General features: G+C 42.7%; 1 protein-coding gene across 2 annotated transcripts; it reads right to left on the bottom strand.

Annotated features, from left to right (window-relative positions):
• Window positions 1-571: 571 nt before the first annotated feature.
• LOC311148837 (aldo-keto reductase family 1 member A1-B) lies at window positions 572-14,272 on the bottom strand. 2 transcript variants are annotated; one of them, XM_084185833.1, is made up of 9 exons: window positions 14,108-14,272; window positions 12,914-13,015; window positions 12,653-12,772; window positions 5,299-5,450; window positions 4,862-5,057; window positions 2,135-2,334; window positions 1,523-1,595; window positions 1,224-1,310; window positions 572-908 (listed from the first exon to the last, which is right to left on the bottom strand). In XM_084185833.1, the coding sequence occupies exons 2-9, from the start codon at window positions 13,007-13,009 to the stop codon at window positions 843-845; spliced, it is 990 nt and encodes a 329-aa protein (XP_084041959.1). In that variant the 5' UTR covers window positions 13,010-13,015; window positions 14,108-14,272; the 3' UTR covers window positions 572-842. The 2 variants fall into 2 exon arrangements, with proteins under 2 accessions (XP_084041959.1, XP_084041958.1); XM_084185832.1 differs by lacking the exon at window positions 14,108-14,272 and adding an exon at window positions 13,204-13,329.
• Between the last annotated feature and the right edge of the window lie 5,118 nt (window positions 14,273-19,390).

Here is a 19,390-nt window from a genome sequence, read left to right as displayed (position 1 = left end):
GCTCTGTCAGGAGGAATGGGCCAAAATTCACCCAACTTATTGTGGGAAGCTTGTGGATGGCTACCTGAAACGTTTTACCCAAGTTAAACAATTTAAAGGCAATGTTACCAAATACTAATTGAGTGTATGTAAACTTCTGACCCAGTGGGAACGTGATGAAATAAATAAAAGCTGAAATAAATCACTCTCTACTATTATTCTGACATTTCACATTCTTAAAATAAAGTGGTGATCCTAACTGACCTAAGACAGGTATTTTTTTACTAGGATTAAATGTCAGGAATTGTGAAAAAACGGAGTTTAAATGTATTTGGCTAAGGTGTATGTAAACTTCCGACTTCAACTGTAGGTACTGGGCATGGTGAACGATGGGTTAAATACATTACAAAACACAGCTGTATAATGATTTATAACACTGCATTTCCATAAACATTTCAAGTCAGTGCTTTTGTGCAGCCTGAGTCAGAAAGCAGGTCAGTTTAGTGTTTACACTGTTTAGACTGGTTTTCCCTTCAAGTAAAGATGCATTTTAATTACCAATCAGCAAATCAAATAACAAATCACTCACAAGGGCAGTAACAAAACATTTTTATTACGAAGTACACAGATGCTATGTCCTAGTACTCTCATAAAGCACTCTTTCCCTGTCACCACACCCCCATGACAACTGATCTGACAGGAGCTGGACTTTTTCTACCAACCTTCTTTCCCCTAAAAAAAGACAAATCAGTTGTCCACACAGGATTGTGACGAAAGGAAGCCATTTCATCGAATTGGGACACAGCCTTGGAAGGGGAGGGGGTTCCCAAGGCACAAAAGCGGGCAGCAATTTGGGGATTTACTCAGTAGGGGTCAATGAAGGGGTAGTGTGGATGTCCGGCATCCCTGGGGACGGGCATCCCATCAACCTGCAACAACAATTGGAAAACAGTCACGAGCTAGCCAGGAGTCTGACATAGAATCTTCTGATCCGTAGTCAGATGCGTAATCCCTTGTGCCACTAGCCCAATGACAACTGCTATAGTGAAATATCAACAGAGACACTGCATTTTGGTTACTTTCTTCAACTGATTACATACAACAGATATAGTATTAGCTCTCTATGAAACATTTAACCATTGTGAGCTGGCCATCACATAACCCATAGAATTCCAATGACATTCTCTGGTCTCACATTCATTGTACACAAATATACCAGTAGAGGGAGCTCTAACACCACTCACTGTGATGGTTGGTACAATGTAGCGCCAGCCTTTGTTCAATGCCGTTATACACTTCATCTCTTCTGCTTCAAGGGTAAAATCAAACACCTGAGGATACACACACATTTTAGATTACGAGTCCACTCGGTAGTCAAATAAATCATATTACAGGATTGCACGATGGGACTTATGAAAACAGTTATGATGGGTAGGAATAGTAGTAGTAAGAGTTTTGGTTTCTTGCAGTAGTAGACTTAATTGTGCAGCAATTTACAATTATAGATCGTCATCAAACAGAATACTATAACACAATAATCCACCTGGATATTCTCTTTGATCCGAGACTCTGTCACACTTTTGGGGATCGTCACCACTCCTCGCTGCGTCTGCCATCTAGAAAAGAGACAAGATGTACATGGTTTGGTTTGAGAGACCAAATAGGTTACATGAAAAGCAAGATCTGATTACTAGACCATATGAGTGTTTTATGAATTTATTTTATGAATTATTGTGCTAAAATCGGGAGGTCTTGATATATCATACTGGTATATTTATCCTGCCTACCTAAAGAGAAATTGGGATATTATTGAAAAAAGTCTAGAATCTTCTGATCTGTAGTCAGACGCATTGTTAACCATTGTGCCACTAGCCCGCTGATTGGCTCAAGGCAAGGTGTGTGTTTTTGTTTGTGTATTTATTTTACACCCATTTCACTGTACAGACGCGAGAGGATGTGTTGATCACCTCTTAAGTTGTGGAACACAGGGCATCACTATCCTGCTGATAGGCTCATGGCATAATATCAGTTTATATTCCATAGATAATCAATGTATTACTGGGGTCTTTATTTCTGGCATTTGATATGACATGGGGATGCTGGGTTATCATTGAGTAAAGAGTACTAGGCTAGAACATTATATAACATTACTCACCTAATGATGATTTGTGCTGGGGACTTGTTGTACTTCCTGGCCAGGGTGTTGATGGCTGGTTCGTCCAGGAGGACGGGCTCGTCAGGATGCTTCCATGCCCGATCCGGTGACCCCAGTGGACTGTACGCTGTCATCACCAGGCCCCTGTCCCGGCAGTGTCGCAGCAACTCCACCTGAGCCAGATACGGATGACTTTCCACCTGAAAAACAGAAACATAAACCACAACTGTCAGCGGGCTAGCAATGGATGACTACGGATCAGAAGATTCTAGGTTTGACTCCTGGCTAGCGATGAAACTTTTTCAATATTTTACCAACTGATCTTTAGGTAAGGAGGAATAATGTACACACAGCACATGCCACATATCAAGACCCCCCCCCCAGCTAGCAAAACTCAAACCAAACTAAACAAAAACAGAGTGGCGCAGTGGTCTAAGGCACTGCATCGCAGTGCTAGCTGTGCCACTAGAGATCCTGGTTCGAATCCAGGCTCTGTCGTAGCCGGCCGGGACCGGGAGACCCATGGGGCGGCGCACAATTGGTCCAGGGTAGGGGAGGGAATGGCCGGCAGGGATGTAGCTCAGTTGGTAGAGCATGGCGTTTGCAACGCCAGGGTTGTGGGTTCGATTCCTACGGGGGGGCCAGTATGAAAAATAAAAAAATAATGTATGCACTCACTAACAGTAAGTCGCTCTGGATAAGAGCGTCTGCTAAATGACTAAAAATGTAAATGTGAATATGTTCTAATATTTAACCGTCAACAAACAAACACTTGCTGTATTTCTGACAGAGACGGGAGGGTTGTATACAAAGGATATTGGAGGAGAGATGGACTGTGAGAAGACTGGTTGTGGTAGTGACAAAGAGACCAAAAACAAACACCACCCCTTTCAGTGGGCAAGTGGCGCAATGGATAACGCACCTGACTACGGATCAGAACATTCTAGGTTCGACTCCTAGCTAGCTTGTAAACCTTTTAAATAGTTTCTCAATTGATCTTCAGCTTGGAGGGTTTCCGTTAGCTGATAATAGCCGGCTTTTGGCATTTAAAAAAATAGAAAAGCCGATAAATAAAAAATTTATAAATAAATAAATAATCAATAAAATAATGCTTTTTAGCCTATTCATTGATGGGAATACCAGTTGATGGAAATACATTTGACCGGTCATGCTTATCGGTCTATGGGTTAATTTGCATAATTTTGTGGAATTAAATTGTCTCGTGTTTATTCGTTATGTATCTTATTTATCACACGCACAGCATACAGATACAGAGCCTTTAAGCAGAACATCTGTCAGCCCAATCATTGCGCAACCATTCTAAACGCAATCATGTGTACAAAATAGTTTTTGGGCCACGATTAAAAAGAGCTAATATTTGTATTTCTCAACCGGTAATTGAAGCGTTCTTCCCATTCACCATTCAAATGCATAGGCAACGGAAGGCAGGCTTCATCAGCGCATCACACCACTTTGCAATGAGCTGGTGGCAGTATGCATTTTGAAAACATATAGCTACTTAAATAGTTGGAAACCTGAATGTTTTACAAAATGTTATGAGGCATGTTTTACCTTGCTTCAATGTAGCCTAGGCAAAATCTTACCATATCTGTGGAGGCAATTATTCTATATAGACTTCCATATGCAATTGAAACCAGTAGCCTATTTCTCTCATGTTCTTTTGTTTTCCATTTTTCCTTCATTGTCCGGGAGCCAGACAGTTTGGAAAGGAAATGGCTATTGCTGCAAAAAGAAGACAATGAAAATACTTCTGTCTTTTAGTTATCAAAATTCTCAACTTAATTGAGCGAACAACAGTAGGCCTATAACCTATCTTAATGACACCAGCGGAGAGCATCGGCCAAATCCCCGGTGAGTGTGCACTGCGCATACTCACTCTTTATCATTGTTGGGTCAGTGCCACTTAAAAGTTTGTTTTTGGACAATCATATCCTCCTTCAGTTTTGATGGACGTCATATTCTATTTCTGTCTCCCCTTCTCGTAGGCCTATATGGACGTCGTTTTTATTGATTGTTTGTCAGTGTCGGCGGAGTAGGCTACCCTGTAATTTGTCGTATTAAAAAAGATTCTGTCTCCAGTCATATAAAGTGTAGTAAAATTGCATGAAATGTGTTTTTTCCATGCAAACAAAGAAGAAAAGTACGATATAGCTCAGGCCTCTACACTATACGCGCTCAGCCATGAATTGAACGGTCTTTTTGCAAGTGATTGAGTTATATTATTAGCCTAAATTATGATTATCCAATCTACACATCACGAATAGTAGGCGATCTTACATAAGTCTGCAAAAGGTGCATTTTTATGGTGAACATTTGCTTCCCCAAACTTGAAAGTCGCGCTCCGCCTAAGCATAGGATAGTGATTTTGCTGTTCGTTACTCATCTTGTTGGCTGAGGAAAAGTAAATATGGACAGTTATACTATCTTCAAAATGTGCAGTAAGGACACACCTCATTGCATCCTCGACTTGCATTTTCTGTTAAGATGAATTACCATAATATAAATGAAATTTCTGTCATTCTGTGCACCGTGGGTGGACACCCTAATCAGGTTACACACCCAATGTATATGGGTCTGGTACATATCTCAACTGTCCGGTAAATTAAAATGCTGCTGGTCAAACGACCGGCGCCACATTTTCATAACGGAAATCCTGGTAGCTAGGTATAATGTACGCACAGTCAGCACAACAGATCTCCTCCTTACCTGAAGCACAGTGGGTTTGATGTTGGCTACAGACAGCACGTCGTCTATCTGTCTGCTGTTGAAGTTGGACAGGCCGATAGCCCTGATCATGCCCTTCCCCACCAGCTTCTCCATGGCAGCCCAAGTCAGCTTGTAGTCGATGTTGTCATACAGCAGGGTGCCGTCCTCTGACTTGGGGAAAGGAGCGTCACCTTGTCTGTGGGAAAGGGGAAGAACGGGCAAAATGTTAACATTGAACAGTATAGGATGCCCATACAGTTACACTAATGTGAATTGATCATTGTAAACATTCTTATAGCAAGTTTAATACCCAAATTGAAATTAATTTAAAAGGAAATTCTGCTAGTGTCTGGCAATTCTATACATTTATTTGCTGTATCATGTTCACTAAGGCTAGTTATTATGCCTCTCCAGAACCCATGATGGAAGCTACTCACTGGAAGGCATAGGGCCAGTGGATGAGGTAGAGATCCAGGTACTCCAGCCTCAGCTCCTTCAGTGTCTTCAGCAGAGCGGGCTCCACATCCTCTGGGTGATGCTGTGTGTTCCACAGCTTAGAGGTGATAAACACATCCTCTCGCCTCAGGGCCTGTATACAGAGACAGGTGTAAACAAAGAAACACACACACACACCTTTACTTGACCCCATCAGCGAGCTAGTGGCACAATGGATAACATGTCTGACACAAGTCAAATATATATATACATACACATACAGTTGAAGTCGGAAGTTTACATACACCTTAGCCAAATACATTTAAACTCAGTTTTTCACAATTCCTGACATTTAATCCTAGTAAGAATTCCCTGTCTTAGGTCAGTTAGGATCACCACTTTATTTTAAGAATGTGAAATATCAGAATATTAGTAGAGAGAATGATTCATTTCAGCTTTTATTTATTTATTTCATCACATTCCCAGTGGGTCAGAAGTTTACATACACTCAATTATTATTTGGTAGCATTGCCTTTAAATTGTTTAACTTGGGTCAAACGGTTCGGGTAGCCTTCCACAAGCTTCCCACAATAAGTTGGGTGAATTTTGGCCCATTCCTCCTGACAGAGCTGGTGTAACTGAGTCAGGTTTGTAGGCCTCCTTGCTCGCACACGCCTTTTCAGTTCTGCCCACACATTTTCTATAGGGTTGAGGTCAGGGCTTTGTGATGGCCACTCAAATACCTTGACTTTGTTGTCCTTAAGCCATTTTGCCACAACTTTGGAAGTATGCTTGGGGTCATTGTCCATTTGGAAGACCCATTTGCGACCAAGCTTTAACTTCCTGACTGATGTCTTGAGATGTTGCTTCAATATATCCACATAATTTTCCTTCCTCATGATGACATCTATTTTGTGAAGTGCACCAGTCCCTCCTGCAGCAAAGCACCCCGACAGCATGATGCTGCCACCCCCGTGCTTCACGGTTGGGATGGTGTTCTTCTGCTTGCAAGCAACCCCCTTTTTCCTCCAAACATAACGATAGTCATTATGGCCAAACAGTTCTATTTTGGTTTCATCAGACAAGAGGACATTTCTCCAAAAAGTACGATCTTTGTCCCTATGTGCAGTTGCAAACCATAGTCTGGCTTTTTTATGGCGGTTTTGGAGCAGTGGCTTCTTCCTTGCTGAGCGGCCTTTCAGGTTATGTCGATATAGGACTCGTTTTACTGTGGATATAGATACTTTTGTACCGGTTTCCTCCAGCATCTTCACAAGGTCCTTTGCTGTTGTTCTGGGATTGATTTGCACTTTTTGCACCAAAGTATGTTCGTCTCCTTCCTGAGCGGTATGACGGCTGCGTGGTCCCATGGTGTTTATACTTGTGTACTATTGTTTGTACAGACGAACGTGGTACCTTCAGGCGTTTGGAAATTGCTCCCAAGGATGAACCAGACTTGTGGAGGTCTACAAAAAACTTTTTTTGTTGATTTCTTTTGATTTTCCCATGATGTCAAGCAAAGAGGCACTGAGTTTGAAGGTAGGCCTTGAAATACATCCACAGGTACACCTCCAATTGACTCAAATGATGTCAATTAGCCTATCAGAAGCTTCTAAAGCCATGACATCATTTTCTGGAATTTTCCAAGCTGTTTAAAAGGCACAGTCAACTTAGTGTATGTAAACTTCTGACCCACTGGAATTGTGATAGACAGATTATTTCACTTATAATTCACTGTGTAAACATTTGTTGGAAAAATTACTTTTGTCATGCACAAAGTAGATGTCCTAACCGACTTGCCAAAACTATAGTTTGTTAACAAGAAGTTTGTGGAGTGGCTGAAAAATGAGTTTTAATGACTCCAACCTAAGTGTATGTAAACTTCCGATCTCAACTGTATCTATCTATCTATATATACACTACCAGTCAAAAGTTTGGACACACCTACTCATTCAAGGGTTTTTCTTTATTTTTACATTGTAGAATAATAGTGAAGACATCAAAAGTATGAAATAACACATGAAATCATGTAGTAACCAAAAAAGTGTTAAACAAATCAAAATACATTTTATTTCAAATAGCCACCCTTTGCCTTGATGACAGCTTTGCACACTATTGGAATTCTCTCAACCAGCTTCATGAGGTAGTCACCTGGAATGCATTTCAGTTAACAGGTGTGCCTTCTTAAAAGTTAATTTGTGGAATTTCTTTCCTTCTTAATGCGTTTCAGCCAATCAGTTGTGTTGTGACAAGGTAGGGGTGGTATACAGAAGATATCCCTATTTGGTAAAAGACCAAGTCCATATTATGCCAAGAACAGCTCAAATAAGCAAGGAGAAACGACAATCCATAATTACTTTAAGACATGCAGGTCAGTCAATACGGAACATTTCAAGAACTTTGAACGTTTCTTCAAGTGCAGTCGCAAAAACCATCAAGCGCTATGATGAAACTGGCTCTCATGAGGCCTGCCACAGGAATGGAAGACCCAGAGTTAGGATAAGTTCATCAGAGTTACCAGCCTCAGAAATTGCAGCCCAAATAAATGCTTTGCAGAGTTCAAGTAACAGACACATCTCAACATCAACTGTTCAGAGGAGACTGTGTGAATCAGGCCTTCATGGTCGAATTGCTGCAAATAAACCCCTACTAAAGGACACCAATAAGAAGAAGAGACCTGCTTGGGCCAAGAAACACGAGCAATAGACATTAGACCAGTGGAAATTTGTCCTTTGGTCTGGAGTCCTAATTGGAGATTTTTGGTTGCAACCACCGTGTCTTTGTGAGACGCGGTGTGGGTGAACGGATGATCTCCGCATGTGTAGTTCCCACCGTAAAGCATGGAGGAGGTGGTGTTATGGTGTGGGGGTGCTTTGCTGGTGACACTGTCTGTGATTTATTTAGAATTCAAGGCACACTTAACCAGCATGGCTACCACAGCATTCTGCATTGATACGCCATCCCATCTGGTTTGGGCTTAGTCCCACTATAATTTGTTTTCAACAGGACAATGACCCAACACACCTCCAGGCTGTGTAAGGGCTATTTTACCAAGAAGGAGAGCGATGGAGTGCTGCATCAGATGATCTGGCCTCCACAATCCCCCGACCTCAACCCAATTGAGGTGGTTTGGAATGAGTCGGACGGCAGAGTGAAGGAAAAGCAGCAAACAAGTGCTCAGCATATGTGGGAACTCCTTCAAGACTGTTGGAAAAGCATTCCAGGTGAAGCTGGTTGAGAGAATGCAAAGCTGTCAAAGGCAAAGGGTGGCTATTTGAAGAATCTCAAATATAAAATATATTTCGATTTGTTTAACATTTTGTTGGTTACTACATGATTCCATGTGTCATTTCATAGTTTTGGATGTCTTCACTATTATTCTACAATGTAGAAAATAGTAAAAATAATGAAAAACCCTTGAATGAGTAAGTGTGTCCAAACTTTTGACTGGTACTGATATATATATATATATATATATATATATACACACACACATACATACACACACACACAGTGGGGAAAAAAAGTATTTAGTCAGCCACCAATTGTGCAAGTTCTCCCACTTAAAAGGATGAGAGAGGCCTGTAATTTTCATCATAGGTACACGTCAACTATGACAGACAAAATGAGAAAAAAAAATCCAGAAAATCACATTGTAGGATGTTCTATGAATTTATTTGCAAATTATGGTGGAAAATAAGTATTTGGTCACCTACAAACAAGCAAGATTTCTGGCTCTCACAGACCTGTAACTTCTTCTTTAAGAGGCTCCTCTGTCCTCCACTCGTTACCTGTATTAATGGCACCTGTTTGAACTTGTTATCAGTATAAAAGACACCTGTCCACAACCTCAAACAGTCACACTCCAAACTCCACTATGGCCAAGACCAAAGAGCTGTCAAAGGACACCAGAAACAAAATTGTAGACCTGCACCAGGCTGGGAAGACTGAATCTGCAATAGGTAAGCAGCTTGGTTTGAAGAAATCAACTGTGGGAGCAATTATTAGGAAATGGAAGACATACAAGAACACTGATAATCTCCCTCGATCTGGGGCTCCACGCAAGATCTCACCCCGTGGGGTCAAAATGATCACAAGAACGGTGAGCAAAAATCCCAGAACCACACGGGGGGACCTAGTGAATGACCTGCAGAGAGCTGGGACCAAAGTAACAAAGCCTACCATCAGTAACACACTACGCCGCCAGGGACTCAAATCCTGCAGTGCCAGACGTGTCCCCTTGCTTAAGCCAGTACATGTCCAGGCCCGTCTGAAGTTTGCTACAGTGCATTTGGATGATCCAGAAGAGGATTGGGAGAATGTCATATGGTCAGATGAAACCAAAATAGAACTTTTTGGTAAAAACTCAACTCGTCGTGTTTGGAGGACAAAGAATGCTGAGTTGCATCCAAAGAACACCATACCTACTGTGAAGCATGGGGGTGGAAACATCATGCTTTGGGGCTGTTTTTCTGCAAAGGGACCAGGACAACTGATCTGTGTAAAGGAAAGAATGAATGGGGCCATGTATCGTGAGATTTTGAGTGAAAACCTCCTTCCATCAGCAAGGGCATTGAAGATGAAACGTGGCTGGGTCTTTCAGCATGACAATGATCCCAAACACACCGCCCGGGCAACGAAGGAGTGGCTTCGTAAGAACCATTTCAAGGTCCTGGAGTGGCCTAGCCAGTCTCCAGATCTCAACCCCATAGAAAATCTTTGGAGGGAGTTGAAAGTCTGTGTTGCCCAGCGACAGCCCCAAAACATCACTGCTCTAGAGGAGATCTGCATGGAGGAATGGGCCAAAATACCAGCAACAGTGTGTGAAAACCTTGTGAAGACTTAAAGAAAACGTTTGACCTGTGTCATTGCCAACAAAGGGTATATAACAAAGTATTGAGAAACTTTTGTTATTGACCAAATACTTATTTTCCACCATAATTTGCTAATAAATTCATTAAAAATCCTACAATGTGATTTTCTGGATTTTTTTTTCTCATTTTGTCTGTCATTGTTGACGTGTACCTATGATGAAAATTACATGCCTCTCTCATCTTTTTAAGTGGGAGAACTTGCACAATTGGTGGCTGACAATACTTTTTTCCCCCCACTGTACACACAAAACCCCATAATGATAAAGCAAAAACAGTTCAGACATTTTTGCAAATTTATTAAAAATTCTAAACAGAAATACTTTATTTACCTAAGTAATCAGATCCTTTGCTATGAGACTCGAAATTGAGCTCAAGTGCATCCTGTTTCCATTGACCATCCTTCAGATGTTTCTACAACTTGATTAGAGTCCACCTGTGGTAAATTCAATTGATTGGACATGATTTGGAAAGGCACACACCTGTCTGTATAAGGTCCCACAGTTGACAGTGTATGTCAGACCAAAAACCAAGCCACGAGGTCGAAGGAATTGTCCGTAGACCTCAGACAGGATTGTGTCGAGGCACAGAAATGGGGAAGGGTACCAAAAAATGTCTGCAGCATTGAAGGTCCCCAAGAACAGAGTGGCTTCCATCATTCTTAAAATGGAAGAAGTTTGGAACCACCAAGACTCTTCCTGGAGCTGGCCGCCTGGTCAAACTGAGCAATCGGGGGAGAAGGGCCTTGGTAAGGGAGGTGACCAAGAACCCGATGGTCCTTCTGACAGAGCCCCAGAGTTCCTCTGTGGAGATGGGAGAACCTTCCAGAAGGACAACAATCTCTGCAGCACTCCACCAATCAGGCCTTTATGGTAGAGTGGCCAGACGGAAGCCACTCCTCAGTAAAATGCACATGACAGCCCGCTTGGAGTTTACCAAAAAGGAATCGAAAGACTCTCAGACCATGAGAAATAAGATTCTCTGGTCTGATGAAACCAAGATTGAACACTAGCCAGAATGCCAAGTGTCACATCTGGAGGAAACCTGGCACCATCCCTGAAGCATGGTGGTGGCAGCATCATGCTGTGGGGATGTTTTTCAGCGGCAGGGACTGGGAGACTAGTCATGATCGAGGGAAAGATGAACGGAGCAAAGTACAGAGAGATCCTTGATGAAAACCTGCTCCAGAGCGCTCAGGACCTCAGACTGGGGTCGAAGGTTCACCTTCCAACTGGACAATGACCGTAAGCACACAACCAAGACACAACCAAGACAACGCAGGAGTGGCTTCGGTACAAGTCTCTGAATGTCCTTGTGTGGCCCAGCCAGAGCCCGGACTTGAACCCGATCGAAAATCTCTGGAGAGACCTGACAATAGCTGTGCAGCGACGCTCCTCATCCAACCTGACAGAGCTTGAGAGGATCTGCAGAGAAGAATGGGAGAAACTCCTCAAATACAGGTGTGCCAAGCTTGTAGCGTCATGCCCAAGAAGACTCGAGGCTGTAATCACTGCGAAAGGTGCTTCAACAAAGTACTGAGTAAAGGGTCTGAATACATATGTAAATGTGATTTCAGTTTTTTACTTTTAATAAATGTGCAAACATTTCTAAAAACCTGTGTTTGCTTTGTCATAATGGGGTATTGTGTGTAGATTGATGAGGAAAAAAATCAATTTAATCAATTTCAGGATTTTTAAAAATTTTGAAATGTATTTTACCTTTATTTAACTAGGCAAGTCAGTTAAGAACAAATTCTTATTTACAATGACGGCCTACACCAGCCAAACCCGGACGACGCTGGGCCAATTGTGCGCCGCCCTATGGGACTCCCGATCACGGCCGGTTGTTATACAGCCTGGAATCGAACCAGGGGGTCTGTAGTGACGCCTCAAGCACTGAGATGCAGTGCCTTAGACCACTGCGCCACTCGGGAGCCCATAAGGCTGTAACGTAACAAAATGTAGAAAAAGTCAAGGGGTCTGAATACTTTCCGGGGTCTGAATACTGCTCGTTCTAAATAGTATAATCTAATCTGTTCAAAACAGTGGCAGCATGTGCTGCAGTGGTCATTCAGTTTTTGACATGCAAATGTAAAATAGGTGTATTTATCCTGTTGTTCAAATGCACACATCGCTTTATATATATATTCTCAAAGAAACTACCGGTAGTTCAAAAACTTGGCATCATATTTCTGTCATGCTGCTTTGTTGACAACTCCAACCACCTCGCGCCTCGGGTATTCAGCCAATCAGCGGCCGCCTTGGACTAGCACATCTCTGTCCTTCTCAGTATCTGCCGATGATGTCTATGGTATCTACATTGATAAGCCTTAGATACCATTCTCCTAACTCTGGGCCAGGGCGTTAAGTGTTTGCTTGAGCCTTCTTCAACAACCATTGAAGAAGAAGAAGAAGAAGAAGAAGACGACTTAAGCCGCATGTAACGCCCTGGACCAGAGCTATCATGTTTATTGGTGTTGGCTTACTTTGTCAGGGCCAAGCGTCTCCTGTAGAGCCTCTCCGATCTCCACCTCGTTGCCATAGATGGCAGCACAGTCGATGTGACGGTAGCCAGCCTGCAAGGCCCACACCACTGCCTGTTTCACCTGGAATACAGCACAACCCAAGAAGACAACCATTGTTAAAGACCCCATCAGCAAGCCCATAATGATACTACACTAAATTAGTTGGGATAAATATTTCATCCAAAAGATTAATGGTCAATCAATCACGTGTGAGGCACCTACCTTGCCAGGTTCGCTCTTCCATGTTCCTAGCCCGAGGAGAGGCATTTTCCGCCCGGTGTTGAGAACTGCAAAGTCATTTTTACCTGCCACTGCCATGTGTACCTGAAAGACAGGGCAGAAGACAGATGCCACAGCCGTTGGGATATTCACATTGTGCATCTCAATAGTGTTAAGTAACTCTTCTTGTGTCCTCTCCATGATCACATTGAAAACCTATCCAGTACCTTCAACTGCTTGTGGTAAAGAAAAGGAGACAATTTAACGAACCAAATATCCTGCCCAGCACTCACCCTGGCCTGATCCTCCTGCCTCTGGTTCATAGAACTTCTGACTGTCAGCTAATCTTTATTAACCAGAACTAAAGGCTTGCGTAATTGGCCAGCTGCTCGAATACGGTTCTATGGTACCAGTTATGTTCACATAGATCACAAGAGAGTAACTGTCAGCGCGCTACTGTTTCCACAGCTGCACGTGATGAATCCACAACTGGACCTTGACCGTCGGGTACTGGTCTAGAACGACTTCCTCCTTCACCATGCAGTTGAGTTTAGTCAGCTAGAATCACTGGCTACAATAGGCTAGCCTATTGTACTTTTTCTTAGTTAATATTCCATACTAGAAATAAGACCCGTTTCTAATAGATGGAATTACAGTCACAGTGAAATTGGTCCAATAATAGTTCCAATTACCCAGTAGAAATGTTGATAATTAAAAATCAAGGTGGGGAATAGGAAGAAGAAACCGGCTGCAGTCAGACAAAGCATGTGTAATCAATTTGCAATAAACGGGGTAGGGTGGACAAATGTATAACTGTTGCGGACTGTCTGTCAGATTTACAATGCCAGATATTAGATATGCACAAAGGCAATCAATCGTCCAACAAAAGGACACGCAATGGCATTGCATCGTGCAATAATCATGCATACTGGAATAAGCAACCCAAATGTCAGTGCATGATGATGTTTTCATTGACATTCCCTTCGCCTACATTATTAGCGATTGAACGTTTAACGTAATTTCTCTCACTTTAGTTAACTCACCTGTTTTACAGAACATTTTTACACGATTGAGAACAGATCATCGATATTTTATTTGCTGATTTTTCGCCCAGTGCCACCTACAGTAATTGAAATCAACACAATCCACTGTCGTAACAAAACGACAAGCAGCTGTATTCAAACATTTCCCACTTACTGTTACAGGTATCAGTCAGCAAAACAACCTATATATTCTTCAACGGCCGGGTCACAAATATAAAATGTTTAGCTGTTAAAAAAAATCAGAATTCATTTTGCTAACATTTCCGTTTCCGGAGTTTGATCGCATTTTCTCCTTATGCAGTCGAATACGCTGAGGTATAATGCCGCATTCACAACAACTGGGAACTCGCAAAAAGCGAGCTCCGACCGGAAAACTCGGGCCTCTTTCTAGAGCTCCGACGTTCCTACCGATCACTGACGTCATTAATTTAACTCAGAAAAAATTTGGTCAATTCATGACGTCAGTGATCTTCAGGTCGGAAAGTTTGAGCTTTAGAAAGAGGCCAGAGTTCCCGACTTGGAATTCCGAGTTGGATGACCGTTAAAAAGATGTTCCCAGTCTGAGTTAGTTTTTTTTCCAGTTCCCAGTTGTTTTGAATGCGGCATAAAGAACGGTCGGAGACCGTCCACAGATACGGCTCCTTGTCTCCACTGTGCAAGGAGCAGGAAGTGGTCATGGCTAAACTGTGGGAATTTCCACATGTAGTTGATAAACATCAAATACACAGGAAGGCCAAAAAGATCAGCAAGGACAACAACCACCCGAGCCACTGCCTGTTCACCCCGCTATCATCCAGAAGGCGAGGTCAGTACAGGTGCATCAAAGCTGGGACCGAGAGTCTGAAAAACATCTTCTATCTCAAGGCCATCAGACTGTTAAAAAGCCATCACTAGGCAGCTTCCACCGGTTATGTAACCATGCACCTTAGAGGCTGCCCCATTGACATAGACTTGAAATCACTGGCCACTTTAGTAATGGAACACTAGTCACTCTAATAATGTTTACATATTTTTGCTTTACTCATCTCATATGTATATACTGTATTATATTCTACTGTATTTTAGTCTATGCCACTCAGGCATTGCTCATCCTAATATTTGTAATATTTATATATTCCTTAATTCCATTATTTTACTTTTAGGTTGTGTGTATTGTTGTGAATTGTTAGATATACTGCACTGTTGGAGCCATAACACAATCATTTCGCTACACCTGCAATAATAATAATAATAATAATAATATGCCATTTAGCAGACGCTTTTATCCAAAGCGACTTACAGTCATGCAATAACATCTGCTAAACATGTGTATGTGACAAATAAAATGTCATTTCATTTTATTTTGACAGCTGTCAGTGGAGCTAGCTAGCACTAACCTTAATGAGCTAGGTATCTTGCTAATGTTATCTGTTGTTGCTGGGGTTTTTTTACTACACCATATTCCAAAGATTAGCCAGCTTAATCTATGGCTGGTTCTGGAGCTGGATTTGTCATAAGCATTGATTTAGGGAAAACTTCGCCACAGATGGAAACCACTGGCCTTGCCAGAAGATACCGACTCTACTGTTACGCTTGTTTACACTGAGCTGCACTGGGGTTGGAACGCAATCATGGTTACATTAAGACAGCGTGGAGCCGGCGCGAAATATGGGTCGGAAAATATACCTAGCAGTAGCCACCACAGCCATTTTGGAATGGCAGTGTCAGCCAATCAGCTCCTTTGCTGTTCAACTTCGACGTGCCATTCCATAATGGCCACTGGTCTTCCTCTCTTCACCATAGGTAGTGAGTGGAAACGCCAAGCGGATGCTTCACATTTATACATCTGTGGCGACACTCCATCTTAACTCCTCCTCCACATTTACTGGATTGGTTGAACAGTGCAGAAGAGAACCTCCCCCGACAGTTTTTTATTATTCTCCTCAAGACCAGTACATAGGTGATCTATACTGAACAAAAATATAAACGCAACATGTAAAGTGTTGGTCCCATGTTTCATGAGCTGAAATGAAAGATCCCAGAATTTTTCAATACGCATAAAAAGCTTATTTCTCTCAACTTTTGTGCACAAATTTGTTTACATCCATGTTAGTGAGCATTTCTTCTTTGCCAAGATAATCAATCCACCTGACAGGTGTGGCATATCAAGAAGCTGATTAAACAGCATGGTCATTACACAGGTGTACCTTGTGCTGGGGACAATAAAAGGCCATTCTAAAATGTGCAGTCTTTTCACACAACACAATGCCACAGATGTCTCAAGTTTTTAGGGATTGTGCAATTGGCATGCTGACTGCAGGAATGTCCACCAGAGCTGTTGCCAGATAATTGAATGTTTATTTCACTGCCATAAGCCACCTCCAATGTCGTTTTAGAGAATTTGGCAGAACGTCCAACTGGGCTCACAACCGCAGACCACGTGTAACCATGCCAGCCCAGGAGCTCCACATCCGGCTTCTTCACCTGCAGGATTGTCTGAGACCAGCCACCTGGACATCTGATGAAACTGTGGGTTTGCACAAACATAGAATTTCTGCACAAACTCTCAGAAACAGTCTCAGAAAAGCTCATCTGCGTGCTCGTCGTCCTCACCAGGGTCGTGACCTGACTGCAGTTTGGCGTCGTAACCGACTTCCGTGGGCAACTGCTCACCTTCGATGGCCACTGGCACGCTGGAGAAGTGTGCTCTTCACGGATTAATCCCGGTTTCAACTGTACCGGGCAGATGGCAGACAGCATGTAGAGTGTCGTGTGGGTGAGCAGTTTGCTGATTTCAAATTTGTGAACAGACTGCCCCATGGTAGTGGTGGGGTTATGGTATGGGCAAGCATAAGCTATGGACAACAAACACAATTGCATTTTATCGATGGCAATTTGAATGCACAGAGATACCGTGATGAGATCCTGAGGCCCATTGTCGTGCCATTCATACGCCGCCATCACCTCATGTTTCAGCATGATAATGCACAGCCCCATGTCGCAAGGATCTGTACACAATTCCTGGAAGCTTAAAATGTCCCAGTTCTTCCATGGCCTACACACTCACCGGACATGTCACCCATCGACGTGTACGACAGCGTGTTCCAGTTCCCGCCAATATCCAGCAACATCGCGCAGCCATTGAAGAGGAGTGGGACAGCATTCCACAGGCCACAATCAACAGCCTGATCAACTCTATGCGAAGGAGATGTGTCGCGCTGCATGAGGCAAATGGTGGTCACACCAGATACTGACTGGTTTTCTTAATATTCCCAGTCATGTGAAATCCATAGATTAGAGCCTAATGAATTTATTTACATTTACTGATTTCCTTATATGAACTGTAACTCGGTAAAATCTTTGAAATTGTTGCATGTTGCGTTTATAGTTTTGTTCAGTGTAACTACATTTTACTTGGCCTATCCCCACATTCATTCTTAACAGAACCATCATTTTTTCATTTCATTCCACTCTTCCAACCTGCAAAATAAAGTTCTGAAACGGTTGAAACCCCCAAAAAGTAACGTTTAAAATCAATTTTTTGTACATTTAGCTCAACAATAAATTACTTCACCAATCAGTGTGGATAGGGCAAGCTATAGTTGTGATGGACAGACAAGTGTAGGGTGCGAGATGCGACTGAAATTTTGCGGGTGGGGAGAGGGCGAGAGAGGGTGGAGGTGAAGCGCTGGGCATCTTGTTATGACATGCATTATCTGAATTAGGCTCACAGCATTATACCTACAGAGGAGCGGCTTCTATGGAGGAACTTTTAATGTCTTCAGAGAGTTGGCGTAACGGTGGACCAGAGTTAGCTAGCTAGCTAATAAGCTTGTGTGTGAAGAGCGGCACCAGAATTAAAAACACGTCTAACCTTTTTGTAGTTAAGAAATCCAATGTGAAATGTGATACCATAGTATCATTAACTAGCATTGAAAAAGTTAATCCATTCTTCTGTAATAAAAAATCGTTCCCTAATTTCTGAATCACGCTTGTAACGTCAGTAGGCTACAGTTGCCTATGCTTCGGAGGGGGAGGGGCAGGTAGCCTACACACACACTGGCAAAGTTTTTCAGCTGGCAGGCAGACACTGGAATACGTTTCTGAGTGACAGAGTGAGGGCTTTGCATAGGCGCTTTGTTGCGTTATTTTTGTGGGACTTTAAAAAAATGCCCGGAACGTAAAATAATGTTATTAACTGGTTCCCATGCTTTTAAAATAATGGTTCTGTTCCGGAACAGTATAGATCACTTTCATTCACAGTTCTGATTCTGTTCCTCAAAACTGGAAAATAACAACACTTTTTCTGTTCTGTTCCCTGAACAGGTTCAAATCCCTGTCACAATCTTTATCTTTGTTTAATTTATAGTAGTTACAGTTGAAGTCGGAAGTTTACATACACCTTAGCCAAATACATTTAAACTCAGTTTTTCACAATTGCTGACATTTAATCCTAGTAAAAATTCCCTGTTTTAGGTCAGTTAGGATCACCACTTTATTTTAAGAATGTGAAATGTCAGAATAATAGTTGAGAGAATGATTTATTTATTTCAGCTTTTATTTCTGTCATCACATTTACATTTACATTATTTAGCAGACGCTCTTATCCATTGCGACTTACAAATTGGTGCATTCATCTTATGATAGCAAGTGGAACAACTTATGATAGCAAGTGGGGGAAGAAGGATTACTTTTATACTATTCCAGGTATTCCTTAAAGAGGTAGGGTTTCAAGTGTCTCCGGAAGGTGGTCAGTGACTCCGCTGTCCTGGCATCGTGGGGGAGCTTGTTCCACAATTGGGGTGCCAGAGCAGCGAATAGCTTTGACTGGGCTGAGCGGGAACTGTGCTTCCGTAGAGGTAGGGGAGCTAGCAGGCCAGAGGTGGATGAACGTAGTGCCCTCGTTTGGATGTAGTGTCTGATCAGAGCCTGAAGGTAAGGAGGTGCCGTTCCCCTCACAGCTCCGTAGGCAAGCACCATGGTCTTGTAGTAGATGCGAGCCTCAACTGGAAGCCAGTGGAGTGTGTGGAGGAGCGGGGTGACATGAGAGAACTTGGGAAGGTTGAACACCAGACGGGCTGCAGCGTTCTGGATAAATTGAAGGGGTTTAATGGCACAGGCAGGGAGCCCAGCCAACAGCGAGTTGCAGTAATCCAGACGGGAGATGACAAGTGCCTGGATTAGGACCTGTGCCGCTTTCTGTGTAAGGTAGGGTCGTACTCTGCGAATGTTGTAGAGCATGAACCTGCAGGATCGGGTCACCGCTTTGATGTTAGCGGAGAACGACAGGGTATTGTCCAGGGTCATGCCAAGGTTCTTTGCACCCTGGGAGGAGGACACAATCGAGTTGTCAACCATGATGGCGAGATCATGGAGTGGGCAGTCCTTCCCCGGGAGGAAGAGCAGCTCAGTCTTGCCGAGGTTCAGCTTGAGGTGGTGATCCGACATCCATACTGAT

This window comes from Coregonus lavaretus (assembly GCF_964263955.1).
Source record: "Coregonus lavaretus genome assembly, chromosome: 21".
Taxonomy (NCBI): Eukaryota; Metazoa; Chordata; class Actinopteri; order Salmoniformes; family Salmonidae; genus Coregonus; species Coregonus lavaretus.
Note: the sequence above shows the minus strand (reverse complement) of the source record. Positions and strands in the feature narration are given on the sequence as shown.

Coding starts and splice junctions, on each gene's coding strand:
- LOC311148837 (XM_084185832.1), bottom strand. CDS start 13,233: ATGAACCAGAGGCAGGAGGATCAGGCCAGG. Junction 2,335..4,861: donor TCAAACCCACTGTGCTTCAG/GTAAGGAGGAGA, acceptor TCTGTTTTTCAG/GTGGAAAGTCATCCGTATCT. Junction 1,311..1,522: donor GGATCAAAGAGAATATCCAG/GTGGATTATTGT, acceptor GTGTATCCTCAG/GTGTTTGATTTTACCCTTGA.